At 34.4% G+C, this 21,066-nt stretch overlaps 1 protein-coding gene across 1 annotated transcript in view; it reads right to left on the bottom strand.

Annotated features, from left to right (window-relative positions):
• The window catches only part of Klhl4 (kelch like family member 4), a 119,701-nt gene that overhangs the window by 25,841 nt on the left and 72,794 nt on the right, over positions 1 to 21,066 (bottom strand). Inside the window, exons 3-4 of the mRNA XM_010616224.2 lie at positions 20,856 to 20,992; positions 15,332 to 15,528 (exon numbers count right to left, since the gene is read on the bottom strand). Of these exons, the coding sequence (XP_010614526.1) occupies positions 15,332 to 15,528; positions 20,856 to 20,992 (334 nt within the window). The remainder of the gene's footprint in view (positions 1 to 15,331; positions 15,529 to 20,855; positions 20,993 to 21,066) is intronic.

Here is a 21,066-nt window from a genome sequence, read left to right as displayed (position 1 = left end):
CATATGAAGTTGTTTCTGCACCTTCTAATGTATTCCACTGACCTTCAGTTCTGTTACTTTGCAAGTACCATGTTTTGTTTTGTTTTTTTTATCATAATGACTTTGTAGTATAGTTTCAAGTTGGGGGTTGTGATACCCCTTGTCATGTCTCTGTTGCCTAGAATGGCTTTGCTATTCTAGGTCTCTTCTCATTCCAAATGAATTTTTGTGCCATTTTCTCTAGTTCTGTGAAATATACAGTTAGGGTTTTGATACAGATTTCATTTAATCTGTATAGCAGTTTTGGAAGTATGTCCATTTTCACTATGTTCTTCATACATAAGAGCAAGGGATGTCTTTCCATTTTCTTATATTCTCTTTGAACTCTTTTTGTAGAGTGCTGTAGTCTTCAGTATAGAGGTCTTTTGCTTTGTTTGTTAGATTAATTCCTAGATATTTAATTTTTTGGATGCTATTGTGAAAGGAATTGTTTCCCTAATTTCTCTCTCAGTGAGTCTGTTACTTGTGTACAAGAAGACTATTGATTTTTGAGTGTTGACCTTGCATCTAGGTACTCTATTGAATCTGTCAATTGAGTCTAGGAGTCTATTGGCAAAATTTTAGGGCCCTTCTATGTAGACTATTGTATATTTAGCAAATAATGACAGTTTAAATTCTTCCTTTCTTATCTTTATTCCTTTATTTCTGAAAAGCAGTATTTTAACAGAGCCTTTACCTATTAGTGTATTCACAATAAACACTAGCACAACCAAAGCAGGGTGATTAATGGAGGCAATACTGTGCAGCTAAAGAATGGAAATAAAAGGTGACAGCACTATTGCATTTCTCTGCAGATCCTGCTTTACCACCTAGTTTCTGACACAATATGAAAAGGAAGATAAGTTTATTTTGAGCAATAAATGGATTTTAAACTGTTTATTAGAATGTTCTTTGCCTGTAAGCATAAGTAACCAAAGAAAACTGTGAATATTTCCTTCAAGATTTTAAGTAATTGAACAGGAAGTCTTTGTGTTTGGTTTTTGTGGTTGTATTAAACTTTGAAATACACATTTGCTATTTCTTTAGATTATATGAGACAAAGATCTAGATTATTTAGAACAAAGGAATCAAAATAATGCAATAATGTGAAACACTTTATCAATCCATTATAATATGATTCTCAAAAAGATATTGCTTCAGAAATATGTGTGAAACTTCAGATTTTGAACAAGAACCTGTGTTGAGAAGAAGGAAGGAAAAAGATTTATAAGAAAATGTTACATAATTCAAATTTTATAAACTTGAAAACATTTAAATTTGTATAATGTTCTAGAAAAATGCTGTGTGTTTATTTTCATCTCTATCAAAAACATAGGTACATTTTTATCAGTTGTCCAAACAATTCTCCACTGTTCACTTGTGTGCAGCTGTTTCATTTTTAAATTGAAAAAATGAATCAATTTGTTTGTTAGAAATACTTATCTTTTAATTATGTTTAACAGAAAGATCCATCTCATTTCATTCACTACTTCACAAGTTTAAAAGTTCATTTTATTCTTTGCATTATTTAAGTATTAGTATTAGTGGTGAGGCTTTTCTTTTTGTCATCTATGCAGTTTATCTTGGTTCTGGCAGCCTGTTTGTAGTGGTTGTTACCTGACTGAATAAAGATGCTTTCAACATATAAAATTATAAATAATTGTCACTTGGCAGATCCCAGGGAGCAGTAGAGTGGTCCCAACCAGAGCAGCTGCAGGCAGATCCCAGCCAGGGATCTGTCCCAAACCAGAGGCACTCGCAAACCCACCCAGCCAAAGTCTGTTGAGCAAAGAGCTGCACAGGCACACAAGCTTCAGTGAGAGGCCCACCTCATAGAATCTGTTAGTGTGCACAGATCCTGGGAAGCAATGGATTGGTCTAGACCACTACAGCTGCAGGCAGATTCCAGCCAGGGATCTGCCCTGACACCAGAGTGTTGGGGCACGAGAGGACGGGTGGCCGAAGTGCTGACCCCGAGCCCTGGAATGCTGGTTCTCACCGGGGCACAGGAGTCCCAAAGGAGACGTGCTGGAGCCAAATCCATTGACCAACAAACAAACCCCTGAACTCTGCGTTTGCTCTTGTTCCCAGTTTACACTCCCTTCTGGTCATAAACAGATGCTGTCTTATCTTGATGTTATGCTCTTAGCTTAAACAGTGTATATCTGCTTGACGCTTCTTGTGACTTGATTTTTTATCTTACTCATGCCTCCTTGTGATTGAGGTTTATTACCAATCACTGAGATCATGCCTGTGGTGTGGCCCTGAAACTAGTATATAACACCCGGTGTTAGAAATAAACTTTGCCATTAGCCATCAGCTTTTGGTCATTCATTGTGTCCATGGTCATCTCCCCGAGTCCCCTCCTCTAGAAGGAGACCTCAACAAGTGGTGCCTGAATAGGGACTCGGCAGAACCCAGAAACGGGAAACGGAACCAGGAACGATGCGAGTGGTGTTAGACACAACCTCGGGAATAGGGCGTTCTCAAGGAAAGTTTGGAACTTTCTCCCCTGTGAAATAACTATCCAGGAAAGAAAATTTACTGGACTCGCAGATTCTGGCACTGATGTTTCAGTCACCGCCAAGAGGCACAGGCTTTTTACATGGCCCTATCACCAGGTCCATTGTGCTATATCTGGAGTAGGCTCTACAGGCTCCTACACACTTCAATCATCCCAGTTACCTACAGTGAAGGGGCCAGATGATCAGAGTGCATATTTGCAACTGTATATTTTTAGAAAATAAAAAAAAGAGGCCAACACTGTGTTATCAGCCTGATGCTGCCTGCAAAGATCTGAAATACAAAACAAAGCCAGAGAAACTGCAACTGTGTTTTACCAGACCTTAAGAGATATTATAAGAAAAATCATTTTATAAATTTTAACTATTTGATAAATGTATCCTTGTTTCAACTTGAATTTAATTGGTGTACTTAAAACTGTTCTTGTACATTGCAAATTCTTGAATTACGATTATAGGATTAACTTGCTCTTTTCTGTACTTTTTGATAGAAAACTCAAGGTTAAATCTGTTCTCTTGGCAGCCAGTCAAATTTTAAGATGTAGCAATGTGAAAACAGCAAGAAAGACACTTAAAGATTTCAACAGCTAAAGTTTGTTATGAAAGGTTCATAGTAAATGAGACAGAGAAAATATTTTAAAAGCTATAAATAAAAGAGATATACTTTTGACATGAAGAGTTTTTGTTTGTTTGTCATGTTAAAAAGAGATGAAAAAAGGATATACAAGACCAGAAGGCTTAATTATATAAAAAAGGTGTGAGAAAATGATTTAACAATAAAATATGTATATTTGCTTGTTGTTTTCAAGTTTGTTATACAAGGTTTACATTTACAGTCATAAAGAGTTTTCATTTCTTTTGATTCTAATTTTACAAGAGATCTCTTTTAATTGACCTACATTTTGACTAGTCATAACTAAGAGATTTTATAATTCAATTGGCCAAATTCATTGAGTGCACTCTAGTTTCATAAATTGTCTTATGTGTTTGTCTGTGTCTGTCCAATTGTTTGAAAAGTGTTTATCCAGTTCCATTTTTTATTAAAATGCTGTCAAGTATACAAATAATTTGTTAATTTCTACCATCAGGTTTTATAAGTTAAAAATTTGTCAAGATAATTAAATATAAACTTTTGGGTACACTTCTATTGGTAAAAAAAAAAAACGACTGCTCAGAAATATTTATTCTGGTCTTTGTTCACTAATGGGAGCCCCAATAATTTTCATAGCCTTATAAAAAAACACATATGCCTCATCATATATGTTGTTATAAAATGTTTACATTGGTTATCATCAAGAGGTTACATTCTAAATATGTTATTGTGATGAGTTTATAATGGTCATTTTCAAAATATGCTGTGTTCTATAGGAAAACAAAGAGATATTAAGAGCTTTTATTGAAAAAAAATGCATTTAATATCAAACCAAACTAAAGGACATAAAGTTTCATACATATAATTATGATTATTATTGTTAATTTTCTGATATACTAAATAAATAAATACTTCACAGGGTATTAAAAACTATTAATACTGCTTCAAGAGATAAGTTATAAAGTTTCATAAAAAAGGCTCAAATTTACATACAACAAGTCAGATACCTAAGATTTAAAGTTTAAAAAAAAATGCTGCTTGGGAGATAAAAAGCACTCAAAAGCAGATGAAAAAATTTTGGGAGATAACAGGTTTTTACAAGATCTAGACTCCAGTGTTTACAGACTTAGCCAAATCTCTATATAAAACTTTAAAGGGCCGAAAAAGGACCAATAATTATTATAGGGTAAAAAACAAGAGTCAACATTTAAACAGCTAAAAGTAACTCTCTCTGCTGCCCCTCTATATCAGGGATCCTAAATGTGACCCAGCCTTTTACTTTATGTATGAAAAAAAAATCATACTAATTTAAGTGTGCTCACACAAGAAATAGGCCCATAAAATCAACAAATAATATATTTATCTAAAAATGTAGATCCAATTACAAAGGGATGACCCCTTGTTTAAGAGCTCTAAAAGCTTGAGATCACATTACTCTCTCTGGTGAGTCTAGTCTCAATTATATAAAAATTGTTCATCAACTAGATGAGACCTATGTAGATTTCATTGCCCACCTAGAGGTCGCCATTAAACAGTATTATAGGTGAGGAGACACAACAACAATTAAAATAATAATAATAATAATAATTTAAAACAACATGGGCTTCAAATTACTCCAGAAAAAATACAAACTAAAAACCCTGAGTCCTATTTAGGATTCAGGTTACAGATATCTAAGATTCAACCTCAAAATATTACTCTTCAAAAAAAATCTTTACAAACTCTAAATGACTTTCAAAAATTATTGAGAGATATGAATTAGAGTTGTCCCATATTAGACATCCCTAATTACTAGTTGCTTAACCTGTTTTCTACATTAGCAGGACCCTCTGCTTTAGACAGCCCAGGAATTACAAATTGTTGAAAGTGCTTTACAATCTCGGTTTACTTTTTGTATTTGTGATGGATTGTCTCTTTCTCTTCTTGTCATTAACACTCCTGACAGCCCCGCAGGACTTCTTTATCAAACAAACTCTCCTGTTGAATGGATTTATCTTTCTGTTCAGCCTACCCACAAAGTCATGCCATATTTTACACTAATGCCTCTCTCATTGTTTCAGGGCAGACTCCAGTAATACAGTTAAAAGGTGTTGACCCTGATGCTATTCACTTGCCCCTCACTTCATGCCAATTTCAAACTTTACAGTGATTCTCTCCTGATTTTCAGATTGCTTTGGCTGATTTCTATGAAAAAAGTTTTATTTCATTTACCTCGTGATCCCTTGTTGTCTTTATTGTCCCGACATAACTGGATTATTTCTTCTATTGTTTCTCCATCCCCCATTCCTTCAGCAAAAATTTTTTTCACTAAATAAGATATCAATTTTTAGAGATCAACAGCTCTTCTTCACATGGTCTACTCCCTACTCATCTACTCAACAAAATGAATTATTTGCTGTGTACTGTGTGCTGTTCAATATTTCTAAACCTGTGAATGTAGTTACAGACTCTCAATATGTTGCCCGTGTTTTCCCTCTGCTTCCCATAGGCCTACTCCGTGCCTCTCCTCCTGTTTTTCAATTCTTATAGGCTCTTCAACAGCTCCTCCAAGAAAGAGTTAATCCTGTGTTTATCATCCATATTCGTTCTCATATCCAACTCCCAGGTCCACTAACTTATGATAATGATTGTGCTGATAAATTATTAACTGTTGCCTTTGCTTTCGCTGAAGAAGAACACCAAATGTTACATTCTAATGTAGGATGATTACATCAGAAATGGAAAATTCCTTTCACCACAGCCAGGCGGATTGTGCGGACCTGTCCTATTTGCTGTCCTCTGCACCTGAGAGAGACTCCCCATGGCACTAATCCCAGAGGCTATGTCCCTAATCAGATTTGGAAAATGGATGTTACTCTCTTTCTTCCTTTTGGCAGGTTTAAATATATTCATGTTGTTATTGATACCCTTTCAGGATTCATATGGGCCACAGCCATGCCAGAAGAGAGAACTCATGTGAAAAACTTTTTGTGCTCTGCCTTTGCTGTTATGGTTGTTCCTGCTAAACTAAAAACAGATAATGGTCCTGCTTGTAACTCTCATGCTTTTAAACAATTTTGCAAAGCATGGGACATTACCCATGTGACAAGAATACCTCACAATCCCCAAGGGCAAGCTATCATTGAGCGCTCTCATTACACTATCAAATTACAGCTAACAGAAATAAAAAGGGGGAATTGCCCTTGGGGTGTGTGTACTTCCCCTACTGCATGCTTGCAACTTGCCTTGTATGTCATTAACTTTCTTAATCTGCCTTGCACTGCTGATCCACTATCCAGAGCACAAAGACACTTCACATCTACTTTACAATCTTCTCTCTCCTTCTTTAGAATTACCTTTTTTTGTGCATGTGAAATTGCAGGAGTGGAGCAACTGGGTCCCTGTGAAAGTCCTTGCAGTGGGACCAGGATACACCTATGTCTCTGCTGATTCTGAAAATGTCTGGATCCTCAGGACACCTCAGCCATGACTCCTCACTCCACTGAGCCCGGAACAATGGGACCTTTGGAAGCTTCCTGCTGCACTCCATTGCTGGGTTACTTAGAAGGGAAAATTTGCTGGCACCTCCTGTTCCTATAACAGTTTTTGTGTAAGCAGTTGTGTAAAATTGCCATTTATTATTATGATGAGATCTGCTAGTTTCAATTTATCTGAAAAAAGTGTCACTTGTTATGAATGTAGATTGTATACCTTCCTTAATGCTTCTGTTCCCTTTGATGCCACTTGTTACTCCATTTTTCTGTTGAAGGCCCGGATGGGCATCTGGCTACCAGTTAATCTTACTTGGCCCTGGCAAGCTGACTCCTATGGGGGTTTAGCCTATCAAATTCTGTCTAAATTATATCACCGCTCTAAGTGTTTTGTTGTCCAGTTGGTACTGCTAGTCTTAGGGCTCATTGCTGTGACAGCCACAGCTGTGATTGCTGGAGTGGGCCTACAGGCCACACTACAGACACATGATTTTGTACAAATTTGGCAGAAAGATTCACACCAGCTATGGTTAAAACAATCTGCTATTGATCAGGAATTGTAATCTAAATTTGAAGACTTACAACAAACTGAAATGGCTGGGAGAACAGATATTTGCCCTTCAACATCAGGCTATGCTACAATGTGATTGGAATTTTTCACAAATTTGTGTTATCCCCCCATCTCTACAATCACATGCGATATAAGTGGGATCAGATTAAATTTCATTTACAAGATTTTCATAATAACCTGTCCATCAATGTGGATGACTTGCTACAGAATATTGCATCCACTTTTGATAAATCTTTGGTATCTGTTCCTTATCAGGGCTAAACCCTCGTGGCATGTTTCAAAGCCTCACACACTCAGTATCCAGTGCTTTCATTGTTCATTTATTGGTTCTCATATTGTTTTCTACAGAATACTGTCTTTTCAAGTGACGGATAGATACGTGACCCTCTGGGAGTGTTCTCACTGCCATGCTGGCTCTTCAGAAAAAATAGGGAAACAGAGGCTGGTAGTCAAAGATGGGTAAAAGGACCATAGATAAATACTCAACCTAAGACAGAGTATGGGAAAAGGCGATATCCCATTACTTGATGACGGGTAGAAGTTTCACCTGATAATCCTTGCCTAAAACAGACACAGTCTATCTGTGGAAAGAGAATCAAGTTATGTTTTCCTTTAATTTAAATAAAAGATAGGGGGAATTATTGGGGCACGAGAGGATGGGCAGCCGAAGTAATGACCCCAAGCCCTGGAATGCTGGTTCTCACCGGGGCACAGGAGTCCCGAAGGTGACGTGCTAGAGCCAAATCCATTGACCTACAAACAACCCCCTGAACTCTTGTGTTTTCTCTTGTTCCCAGTTTACACTACCTTCTGGTCATAAACAGATGTTGTCTTATCTTGATGTTATATTCTTAGCTTAAACAGTGTATATCTGCTTGACTCTTCTTGTGACTTGATTTTTTTATCTTACTCATGCCTCCTTGTGATTGAGGTTTATTACCAATCACTGAGATCATGCCTGTGGTGTGGCCTTGAAACTAGTATATAACAGCTGGCATTAGAAATAAACTTTGCCAATAGCCATCAGCTTTTGGTCGTTCATTGTGTCCTCGGTCATCTCCCCGAGTCCCCTCCTCTAGAAGGAGACCTCAACACCAGAGGCTTGGCAAAAATGTCAGTTCAAGGCCTTCCCAGAAAAAGATGCACAGTCACACAAGCGCCAGTCAGACACCCACTCCATAGCCTTGGTGATTTGAATCCAATAATTGGTGTACTGGTGAGCAGAAGAGAAAAGGACTTTGGTGGATTGCTGAGAATTGAAGACCACTAAGTGAGGGAAAAGTTGTCTCAACAAAGTCACAGTAGGCTGCATTTGTTGAAATCAGAAGACACTGAAACAAATACCAAAAACAAGGCTTCCAGATCACCCAAGGCAACCCCAAAGGCAAACAAGATGGAACAACCAGATATTCAACCACCTGGACTCCCTCATCTGATAAAAAAAGAGGATCTGGAAAAGATGAAGTCACAAATAATTTCTCAGGTAAAAGCAGAGAGTGTGCCCATAGTGCAAGACATGATTAACAAATGTAGAGCAGACATAGAATTAAAAAAAAAAAAAGAGGAGATGATGAACATGAAGGTATTTCAACATAGGAAACAAATGGCATCCATAAAACAGATGCAAAAAGATTTCCGGGAGATTAAAAATTCCAGCAGCAGAATGAGCCAATGTGAAGACAGAATTTCAGATACATAAGATAGGATTGCAACTAGTGAATGGAAAAGAAAAATTTCCAAAAAAATAGTAAGGGACCATAAGAAATCAATCCAACAGCTGCTCTATGATGGAAAGAAGAATAATGTAAGACTGAGCAGAGTCAATGAAGAAACAGAAGAGTGCAGATGACATTTAAAAAAAATAAAGATCATAGAAGTAATGGCAGAAAACTTCCCAAGCAGGGAAAATCAATTTGACCTACATATAATTGAGGCATATAAGATTCCAAGTAGCCATGATAAAAATAAAATCTACACAGAGGTATATAATAGTTAAGATTCCAGAAACCCAACAGAAGAAAATAATTCTACCAGCAGTCAGAGAAAGGAAAACAATAACATACAAAGGAAAGCCTATCAGAATCACAGGTGACTTCTCTACACAAACCCTTAAGCCAAGAAGAGCTGAGAGTGATGTAGTTCAGGCATAAATGAAAATAGACTCCATCCGAAATTGATATACCCTGCAAAACTATCTTTCAAAATTGATGGTGAAATAAGATACTTTCATGGCAAAGAGCAGCTGATGAACTTCATGAATACCAAACCAGGATTCCAAAATATTTTAAACAATATCCTTGGAAAACACAATGTAGATCATAAGCCCAGGATGCCCAGCAGAATGAATCCATCAGACACGACAAGAAATTAAATGTGAAAGAGCCGGGTGTGGTGGCACACACCTGTAATCCCAGCAATCAGGAGGCTGAGGCAGGAGGATTGCTGGGAGTTTGAGACCAGCCTGGGCTACATAGTGAGTTCCAGGTCGACTCAACTACATAGTGAGACCCTGTCTCAAAAAACTAACTAACTAACTAAATAAATAATAAATAAACAAACAAATAAATAAAAAGAATAAAAGAAATTAAATATGAAGGTAGAGAATCCAACAAAAAGGAAAAGGTATGTCAAGGATAAGTCAATACATATCCAATACAACCATCAATGTTAATGGTCTCAATTCACCAATCAAAAGAAATAGATCAGCAGAATGGCCAAGAAACAAGATCCAACAATATTCGGCATAAAAGAAACACACTTAATTCAAATAAACTCATAGACTGAAACTTAAAGGGTGTATAAAAATACTACATGTAACAGGAACCAAAAACAAACAAACAAAAAAAGCAGGAGTAGCAATCCTCTTTGCAGATTAAGTGGATTTCAAACCAACACTAGATAAGAGAGACAAAGAATGACACTACACCCTTCTATTGGGAATGATCCAAGAGGAAGAGATGACAATCAGAAATATATATGCATCAAACAATAGTGCACCCAAGTATATAAAACAAATACTAACTGACATGAAAAATCAAATAAGCACTAACAAAATAGTAATGGGGAATCTCAATATCCCACTGGCAATAACACACAGATGAACTAGATAAACAGATCAACTAGACAAAAAAATAAACAACAAAGTACTAGAACTCAAACTCTTGAAGAAATGAAATTAACAGATGTTTACAGAGTGCTCCACCCCACACAAAATTAGAATACACTTTCTTTTCAGATGCACATGGGTCATTCTCCAAAGTAGACCACATACTCACTAATAGAACATGTCTAAGTTAGAGCAAAGGAATTGAAATTATCCCTTGTATATTATCAGACCATAGTGTGATGAAATTTGAGATTAATAGCAGAGGAAATGACAAGAATTTCATAAACACATGGAAATTGAACAACACACTTCTGAATAAGCAAAAGGTCACAGAGGATATTAAATAAGATATCAGAGAGTTCCCACAATTACATGACAATGACTATACACCACATCGGAATCTATGGGACACAATGAAAGCAGTTTTACAAGAGAAATTCACAGCACTTAATATGCATATTTGGAAAACAAATTGAGCACAATTAAGCATCCTGATTCTGAATCTTAAGCTTCTAGAAGACGAAGTGCAGGAGAAACCCAAAGCTTATACAAGGGAGGAAATTACAAAGATCAGAGCAGAAATCAATTCAATGAAGACAAAAAATGATACAAAAATTCAATAAAGCCAAGAGTTGGTTCTTCAAAAGAAAAAGAAAATTGAGAAACCCTTAGCCAACCTTATAAAAAAAAAAGAAAAAGAAGGACCAAATCCATGCAATTAGGAAAGAAAATGGTGAAATGAAAACAGATCCAGAAGAACTCCAGAGGATCATCAATACTTTGAGAAACTTTAAGACAATAAGATGGAAAATACAGAAGAAATGGACAGACACCTTGGTTTGTATGAATTACTAAAGTTGAATGAAGATGACTTAAATTTTGAAACAACCCAATATAGATAAATGAAATTGAAAATATAATTTAAAACTTACCAATTAAGAAAAGCCCAGATCTTAATTGCTTCACTGCTGAATTCTAAAAAACATTTAGAGAACTTCTGTAACTAGTATTTAAACTCTTCAAGGAAATTGAATTTGAATCAATGCTCCCAAATTCATTCCTGGAAGCAAGAATCACCTTGATCCCCAAAGCAGAGAAAGACCCAACAGAAAAAACAAAACTATAGGCCAATTGCACTGATAAACATAGATGCAAAAATCCTTAATAAGATAGTGGCAAATAGAGTGCAGAAGATCATCAAAAAGTTCTTACACCCTGACAGAGAGGGATTGATCCTAGGGATGCAATGATGGTACAACATATGCAAATCAATAAATGTAATACACTATATTTGTAGAGCCAAGCGGGGGAGGAAACATACGATCACTTCAATAGACACAGAAAAGTGTATAACATAATCCAACACCGGTTCGTGTTAAAGAGCCTACAAATAACTGGAATAGACAGTCTTTATCTCAAACTGATAAAAGCTATCTATTCAAAACCAACAGCAAAAGTCACTCTAAATCTTCAAAAACTGAAATCTTTCATGCTAAAGTCAGGAACAAGACTAAGATGTCCATCATCATGACCCCTGATCAATATAAATTTGGGAACATTTGTCACAGTGATTAGACAAAAGAAAGATATAACAGGAATAAAAAAGTTAAGGAAGAAGTCAAATTGCCATTATTTGCAGATGACATGATACCCTATATAGAAAACCCCAAGAACTCCACCAAATGTATTCTAGAGTTAATAACCAAATTTAATAAAGTACCCAGATATAAAGTTAACACACAAAAATGAATAGCTCTTCTGTACATGAAAAACAGACTCAATGAGAGAAGAACTAGTGAAATAACTCCTTTTACAATAGCATACAAAATAGTGAAATACCTAGGAATCAACCTAACAAAAGAAATCAAAGACTTCTACTCTGAAAACTAAAGCACTCTGAAAAAAGTAATTGAAAAGGATATCAGAAAATGGAAAGTCAGCCCTTGCTCCTATGTAGGAAGAATCAACATAGAGAAAATGGCCAAACTTCCAAAGCTACTATAGAGATTCAATACAATCATCTCATTAGGATCTTATGTACTATTATAGCTTTTCACACCAGAGAAAGGTGTAGGGAAAATGGGAAGGGTAGGGGAAGGGTAATAAGGGAAAAGAAAAAAATAGGAGAAAATGAAAAATGGAAATAAAGTGTTTGTAAATGGGGAGGGGAGGAGGTGCTGAAGGGAGGGGACGGACAAGGGAAAAAATGAGAACCAAGACCTATCATGTAAAGGTACAAGATTCCAATAATGAATGTAATTATACTGTATACCTAAAATGTACTGATAAACTCAATAAAGGAAAAAAAAAAAAAAGAAATACCAGCAGCATACTTTACAGACCTTGAGAAAACAATCAAAAATTCATTTGGACCAAGAAGAGACCTAGAACAGCAAAGACAATTTTAGGCATCAAAGAGAAGGTAGATGGTATCACAATCACCAATTTGAAACTATACTACAAAGGCGATGTGATAAAAAGTGCATGGTACTGGAAAAGAAACAGAACTGAGGACCAGTGGAATGGATTTGAAGATCCAGAAACAGCTCCAGACACACTAAAGTCACCTCATCTTTGACAAAGGAGCCAAATACTCTCACTAGAGGAAAGATAGCCTTTTTAATACGTGGTGTTGGAAAAACCGGGTTTCAACTTGCCAAAGACTAAAACTAGACCTATATCTCTCACCATGCACTAAATCAAACTCTGATTGGATTAAAGATCTAAATATTAAAACAGAAATTCTAACATGGCTGGAAGAGTGGTTAGGTAGAATTCTTGAGGACGTTGTTGTAGGAAAAGATATTATGAACAAAACTTAAGTTGCCCATGAGCTACTACAGATAATCAGTAACTTGGTTTGATATATGGGCACCTATGTTTATAGTGGCACAATTTGTAATAGCTAAAACTTGGAAACAGCCCATGTGCCCATCAGTTGGAGACTGGATAAAGAAGATGTGGTTTTTCTATGAAACTGAATACTACTCAGCCATAAAGAATGATAAATTAGATTCATTCATAGGAAAATGGATATATATTGGGGATATACTCCTAAGTGAAATAAATGAGTCACATATGTGTAAATGCTGAATAGATTCTCTGGTGTGAAAAACTGTAATAGAACATAAGATCCTAATGATATAACTGACAATGTGAAATAGGAAGTAAGGGGCTAAATGTGTAGGGAAAGTGGGAAGGGTAAAGGAAAGGTAATAAGGGAAAAATATATGAGAAAATGAAAAAATGGAAATAAAGTGTTTGTAAATGGGGAGGGGAGAAGAGGTGAAGGGAGGGCAGGGACAAGGATAAAAAATGAGAACCAAGACCTGTCATGTAAAGGCACAAGATCCCAATGATGAATGTAATGGTACTGTATACCTAAAATGTACCAATAAAATCAAAGAGAGAAAAACAATCATCAAGTTTGTTGTCTTCTTATTAAAAAGCTTCTGCACAGCAAGAAAAAATACCAACAGCTTGAAGAGACAAGCCACAATGTGTGTGAAGAGCTTTTCACCAGGTGTTCCTCAAAGGTCTACTATCTAGAATATATATATAGAACTTTAAAAATCAGACCTCCTAAATTGGAAGACCCAATCTTAAAATGGGAATCTGAAATGAACAGACATTTCTCAGACAAAAAAGTAGAAATAGAAATTAAACACAGTAAAAAATGTTCAACATCACTGGTCATTTGAGAAATGAATATGAAAACAATGTTTTGATTCCACCTCACTCCAGAAAAAAATGGGTGCTACCCTGAAGTCAACCAATAACAAATGCTAGCAGGGCTGTGGGGAAAGATGAACACCGTTCCACTGCTGGTGGGAGTGTAGACTGATGCAATCACTGTGGAAAGCATTATGGATTGAGCTGAAAGAACTAGGATTGAAAGTTCCATTTGACTCAACTATTCCCCTGTTGGGTATCTTCCCTAAAGAATTAAAAGAATCATACCACAGTGATACACATGCACCCATGCTCATAGCAGCACAATTTGTAATAGCTAAAACTAGGAAGCAGCCCAACTGCCCATCAAGTACAGACTGGATAGAGAAAATATGGTTTTCTTTATAAAATGGAATACTACTCAGCCACAAAAATGAGAAATTAGAGACATGTATAGCTAAGTAGATGCATATGCAGGTGATACTCTTAAGCGAGATAATTAGGACACATATATAAATACCAAATAGTTTTTCTAGTGTGAGAAACTGAAAGTGTAAATAAGGACAAAATGGCATAACGGACAATGTGAAATAGGTAAAAAAGGGACAAAGGGAAAGGGGAAATGGGAAGGGTAGGGGAAAGAAAAGAAGGGAATGGAATTATTATGAAAAATGAAAAAAAAGAAAACAAAGTCTTTGTAGATCAGGAGGAAGGGAGGGTTTGAAGAGAGGGCAGAGGGATGGGGAACAGTAAGAGCCAAGTTTGATTAACTGAAGGTACAAATTTCCAACAATGAATATCACTTTATTGTATATATTAAATGTACCAATAAAATTATTTTTTAAAAATAATATATAATTGCCACTTACTGACATATTCACTTTGTCCAGTATAAATATTACTTGAGGTGAGAACTTTAATATGATTTAAATTGAAACACTGAATTGTGAAATGTTTTTAACTACAGTGCACTTTTTATTGACATAGTCAATTCCTATTATCGTTTAAGTTACAAATTTCTGCAGTTCTTAACATTTCCAATTAATATTGGTCCATTAATTTTAGCATTTTCCTTGCTTCATGAGATTTTACTTACCTTAGAAATCAGTAATTTCTACAATTTTACAGACTAAATTTCTAATTATTCTAACACAACAGAGAACTGACATTTTTCTTAATACTATATGTCCAACTTGCTCTATATCCTTGCACAATTTACTTTTTAGTGGTATGCTTATTTTCTCAAGTTCTGGTATTTAGTCAAACCTTTTTGATTGCAGAAATGATTGAAAATTATATTTTTATTTTGCCTTTAAATTTTTCCCAGTATTCATATATTGATACTACAAGCTAATTAAAAATTAAAAAAATTGATTTTACCATAGTGTATTTATGTGCTATATTCAAGAGCTCTGTACATCCCTGAGTATCTCCAAATGATCGAATTCCTAAGCAGTTTGAAGGATGGAGCTGCTTTATTAGGAAACTGGAGCAGACTTCAATGACTTGTGTCAACTGCAGGAGACAAGCTGCAGCCAGTAAATTTTCAATAGTCTCTTCTTTCAATTGCAGAGCACCTAAAAGGTTTGAAAAGGTAAGCAGTTTTTATATATCTTACAAAGTAACATATAACTATACTAGTTAATTCAAATTTTCCATTTCCATCTTTAGTAAGGCTATACATTTTAGAGCACAGTAGCTAATGTGGAAATATACATTGAACCTGAAGCACACAAGAGATTTTGTGTATAAACACCAATAAAAAGGCTGAAGGGGAACAGAGTATATTAGGAAAAAATTACTGAGGTTATCCTTTTTAGAATGCTACTTATGAAAAGAGTTGATATTGAAAATTATTTACTTTGATAAAAATGATTTATAATATTATATGACAAAATTGAAGAAAACTATGGAATCTAGTTATAAAACCTATATTGTCAAGTGCTATAATGGTTCCTGATTTGACATTTGTTCTAAACTTTGAAAAATAAAATGTTGAAGACATTTTTGTTATCCTTGGAAAAAGCCATTATTTAGTCATAAAAGGACATTCAGGAAAGACAAATAAATTTAACTTTGCCATCTGAAAAAATACTGCACCAAATGAACAGTGAGTATTATCGTTACAATATACAATAACTTGTTTATTTTATGAAGAATTTAAAAAAAATTCTGAACAAAGTAATAAGAGGGTAAAAATACTTAAACCTGGATTTGAAACTTACATCATTTATTTCACTAAGTTTAAGGCTTAACAGAGAATTATATTAAAGGTTTTTAGAAACAAATGAAAGGCACATGTAATTAATCAACATCAAAGTACTCTTCCATACTTTGAATACACTTATCCTCATGGTTCTTAGTACTTTCTGAAGCATTTCTGAAAGTCCTCTTTTATCTCTTTCTATAGTGATGGTTGCCTCAATGTCATCAGTTCATTCAAAATATTTTCCTTTGATCGTCTTTTTAACTTTGAGGAAGAGCCAGAAATCTCAGAATCAGATCTGGTGAGGATACACCACAGTGCTTTTATAAACCCACCTTTCCATTGAATGGCACTCAAAAGCAGTGGTATTTCTGACCACACTTTCTAAAGACATGAAAGATGCTTCACAAAGTGGCAATGATGATGGTATAAATGTATTCAAAGTGAGGGAGAATATTTTGTGGTGACTAATAGTAGTCTTTTATTGTGAATTTTTTCTTAATTTACACATTCATAAATTTTAATTACCCACATTCATAAAAACATCATCTTAAATAAAAATTTCAACATCAGACACACCTAAAGAAATCTAGAAATAACTGTTTGCATTATTATTCAAGGAACATTACACTATGTAGGATCTTACAGTTGGCCATACACATAACTGTCATTTGTGTGGCATTAATGATCCTGGTAAATATGTATAATGTCGAACTTTTTAATGTCCTTATTATTATATATACATTCATCATCTGATAATTAAGTCATTTCCCAAATATTATGTGTGAAATTGACACCTGTCAGCACCTTAAAATGAAGATAATGTTGAAAAGAGTTCACAAAAGAAAAATTATTTAAATAACTATTTGCTTTAGTATAAAAACAAAGCTAAAATGGGAAATTCCATTTGAAGGCTGGGGATTTAGGTCAGTTGTTATACCACCTGACTTGCAAGTGAAAGGACCTGAGTTCTATTCTTGATACCAAAAAATAAATAAAGAGAAACAAAATTCCATTTGACTAGCTAGATCTCTCCTAGGCACATTCTCCAAAGAGATAAAGACATCACACTATGGTGATAACACGTATACACATATTTATAGTAGCGCAATTTACAATAGTCAAACTCTAGAAATAGCATAGATGCTCATCAATAGACATCAGTAGACAAACTGATAATATATATCCAACAATGTATACACACTTTAGAAAAAGAAAAATAGTATGATGTTTTTCAACAGATGATGTTACCCTCCTATGTGGCCCATTGGGAGATGTCATATATGGAAGAAAATCAACTGCATTGCCAGCTCTTAGAGAAGTTGAAAATGCACATGCAGCAATCTCAATGACCAAGATTACTCAAACTGCAGTTCACCATACTAATAAATGTCTGGAAGAAAATAGCCACCATTTTGAGCACCTCTTGTAATTGTGGAGGCCAATTACATATATGTAATTAATACATGATGTATTAATAAATTTGGTATTAAAATATTTATGCCATTCATTTCCTGAACTTTGTATATGTTTTTGGCAGACTCTGTATATATGAATATTATTCTACCATAAGAAAGAATAAAATCATGACATTTTCAGGAAAATAGATGGAACTAGAGAACATAATGCTATGTCCGACCTAAAAAGTTAAATAAAGTATAGTTTCGTATATATGAGAAAACTAAAATATTAATAAACAAAAGAGTAAAATAAAGGAGACCTGGTAGGAAACAAAAGAAACACTTTTGGAGATAGGTAAAAGAATCGAGAAGAAGGAAAGGAGGAAAGGTATAGATGGGAATAACAGGAATTGAAAATAATAAAGATGTTACATATATATACCAGTTCCCAAATATGCATGAAACTAATAGGCATTGTAAACATTCACTAAAAATAAAATATGAATTTAGAAAATGGGCTATACTTGACATACCATCAATGAATTTTTTTTTTTAAGGGGGATCGAACTCGGGCCCTTGTGCTTGCGAGGCAGGCAGCAGAACCACTGAGCCAAATCCACAGCCCCATCAATTAATTTTTAGAAATGGGTTCAGAAGCAACTCAAGTCATATATTTTATAATGATGTATAGTGATATTATTTTTAGAGGAAGCATTACTGATGATTCATTCCCCACACGACACATTATTTTATGATAAATGCCTATTCTTTATTATTTTAGCCAAAATGTAGAAAAGTTATGAACAATGTTTCAGATAGCTAATATAGCCTATAAACAATTCCTTTAAAGTTTTTCTTTCTAAAATACCTTAGTATGTGACCTATAGGGTTGCAGAACAACAGAGAACATAGTAATACATATTGTAAGATGCTGTCTACTTAGATCATTGTGTAGAATATTTTGTAAAGAGGTTCCATCCATCTACACATTTTCTTGTATTGTTTATGATCCTGAAATTTGAAAGAAGAGAACTGCCAATGTCTTGTTAAACTAAGAGAAGTACAATCAACACCTGTTGACAGTTGCTCCCAATTTTTTTTTTCTTCATTGAGTTTATTGGTACATTTTAGGTATACAGTACAGTTACACTCATCATTGGGATCTTGTACCTTTTCATGACAGGTCTTGGTTCTCATTTTTTCCCCTTGTTCATGCCCTCCCTTCACTCCCAATTTTCCCTATACTCTTATAACCACTAACCACTTTCCATCTCCATGATTTCCCTTAGTTTGGATGTTTTATACAAAAAGTTGTTTTCTGTGATATGTTTGTTTCTCTTGTCATGAAATATTCAAATTAATCCATGTTTCAAAAGTTCATCCATCATTCAATTTTATTGCCTATATATTGAGGCCGTACTCATAAGTGAAATAAATAAGTCACACATGTGTAAATACCGAATCGTTTCCTCTGGTGTGAAAAACTAAAAGTATACATAAAATCCAAATTGTATAATTGATAATGTGAAATAGGAAGAAATGGGCTAAAGTTGTAGGGAAAGTGGGAAGAGTAGGGAAAAGGAAATAAGGGAAAATAACAAATATGAGAAAATAACAAAGTGGAAATAAAGTTTTTGTAAATAGGAAAGGGAGGAGGGGGTGAGGGGAGGAGAGGGTTATAGGGGAAAAATGAGAATGAAGACCTGCCGTGTAAAGGTACAAAATCCCAATGATGCATGTAACTCTACTGTATACCCAAAAAGTACCAATAAACTCAATGAGAAAAAAATAACTGACAGTATGCTCACATGAAAAGTAATGTAGGAATTTCTCAATTTATAAACGTTTTGGTTGTTTATATTACTTGATTATTATGAATAATACTGATACAAACATATGTGCATACATTTTTGAGAAGATATGTTTTCACTTCTCTTGGGTACATACTTAGAAGTTGATATGGTTGTTATAAAGGACATGTTTAACTTAAGGAACTGTCATATTAATGTGATTTTAAAATGATGGTGTTTTACATAGTTATAATGTTTAGATTTAAGTGGATATACTTAAAGTGCAAATTAAAGCAATATTTTAAAAGTTATAACTGTTTAAATTGAATTAGATATTTTAAACTTTACAACTACTTGAAAGAAAAAAAATCTAATCATTTAGGAGAAAAATATAAAAAGATCACATAATTTTTCAAAGCTCTTTTAGTGACAGTACAAGTAAATATGTTCGGAAAAAAATTCTGGAAAAAATTGGGAATATTTTAGGTCTTAGAAGAGTATATAAATGAAATAAATGTATTCAAATAATAGGGATCTTTTTTCCTTCTAGGAATCTTCATGAAAGAGTTAAAGATACCATGTTACAATAATACATGCAATTGCATGTTTTTAGTAGCATAATTCGTAACAGCTAAATCTTGGAAGTGATATACATGACCATCAACAATCGATTAAAAATGTGGTATTTTACTGTAGACCTAAAATGTATCAATAAAGTCAATGAGGAAAAAATGTGGTATTTTTGCACAAGGGAACTCTAGTCTGCCATAAAGGAGAGCAAATTTATTTCATTTGTATGAAACTGGATGCACATTAAAATCATAAAGGTAAGATAAAGCACATACACAAACTGAAATATTTTATGGGTTTTCTTATATGACAAACCCAAAGTATAAACAAAGAGTGAAATAAAAGATAATGGAAAGGAGGGAGATAGATCTTTTTCAAAAGAGACAGGGATAAAGAGATGCAGTTCAGGAGGAGAAAGGAGACATGAAAGAAATATTAAAAATAATTAAGATATTCAATGTACCAAAATGAATGTAGTCACTGTGTATTGCAAATATGTGTCCATAAAATTAAAAATTAAATCTATGGTATCTTAAAAATTAAATAATTATTATAAAATTGTTCTTTTTCCTTTTGTTTTATAGTTTGAATCAGTATGACCTCACTATGTTAAGGGAAGAGACTAAATCTGTCCTATAAAATTAGAAAATTCCACTTTCATTCACCTTTAAAAGCCGGAGCATTCACACCTTATCCAAGATCCATGTGTTTTTGTACTGTCATGTTAAAATAACTCTTCTATCATGGCAAACTATTTTACAGCATATTATTTATATCTTGTTCTTTTATTCTATTGAGCTGGACTCATAACTCTGCTTTCCCAAAACCGCAGGATAGTTACTTATTTATCTTGCACTTGCTTTATTTGTAGAAGGTAAAAAATAATATATGTTTTTTAATGTTAGATGTTTGTGGTTTATCGCATATCCACTACATACCTGTGTAAGCATATTGCACCAATGATTTAAGTGCATTTGGATCTACCCCTTCCATCCTGACCTCTTCTTGGTTGGCTTCAAGCACATCATTAGTAAACATTGCAGCAAAGTAATCAGACACTGCACTAAGAACCAACCTACAAAGAAGAAAGATCATGCATATTTACATACATCGATAATCTTACTGAAAGCATACAATGTATTCACTAAG

Source organism: Fukomys damarensis, unplaced genomic scaffold (genome assembly GCF_012274545.1).
Source record: "Fukomys damarensis isolate Sample0158 unplaced genomic scaffold, DMR_v1.0_HiC HiC_scaffold_39, whole genome shotgun sequence".
Classification (NCBI taxonomy): Eukaryota; Metazoa; Chordata; class Mammalia; order Rodentia; family Bathyergidae; genus Fukomys; species Fukomys damarensis.
This window is presented reverse-complemented; position numbering and strand designations above follow the sequence as displayed.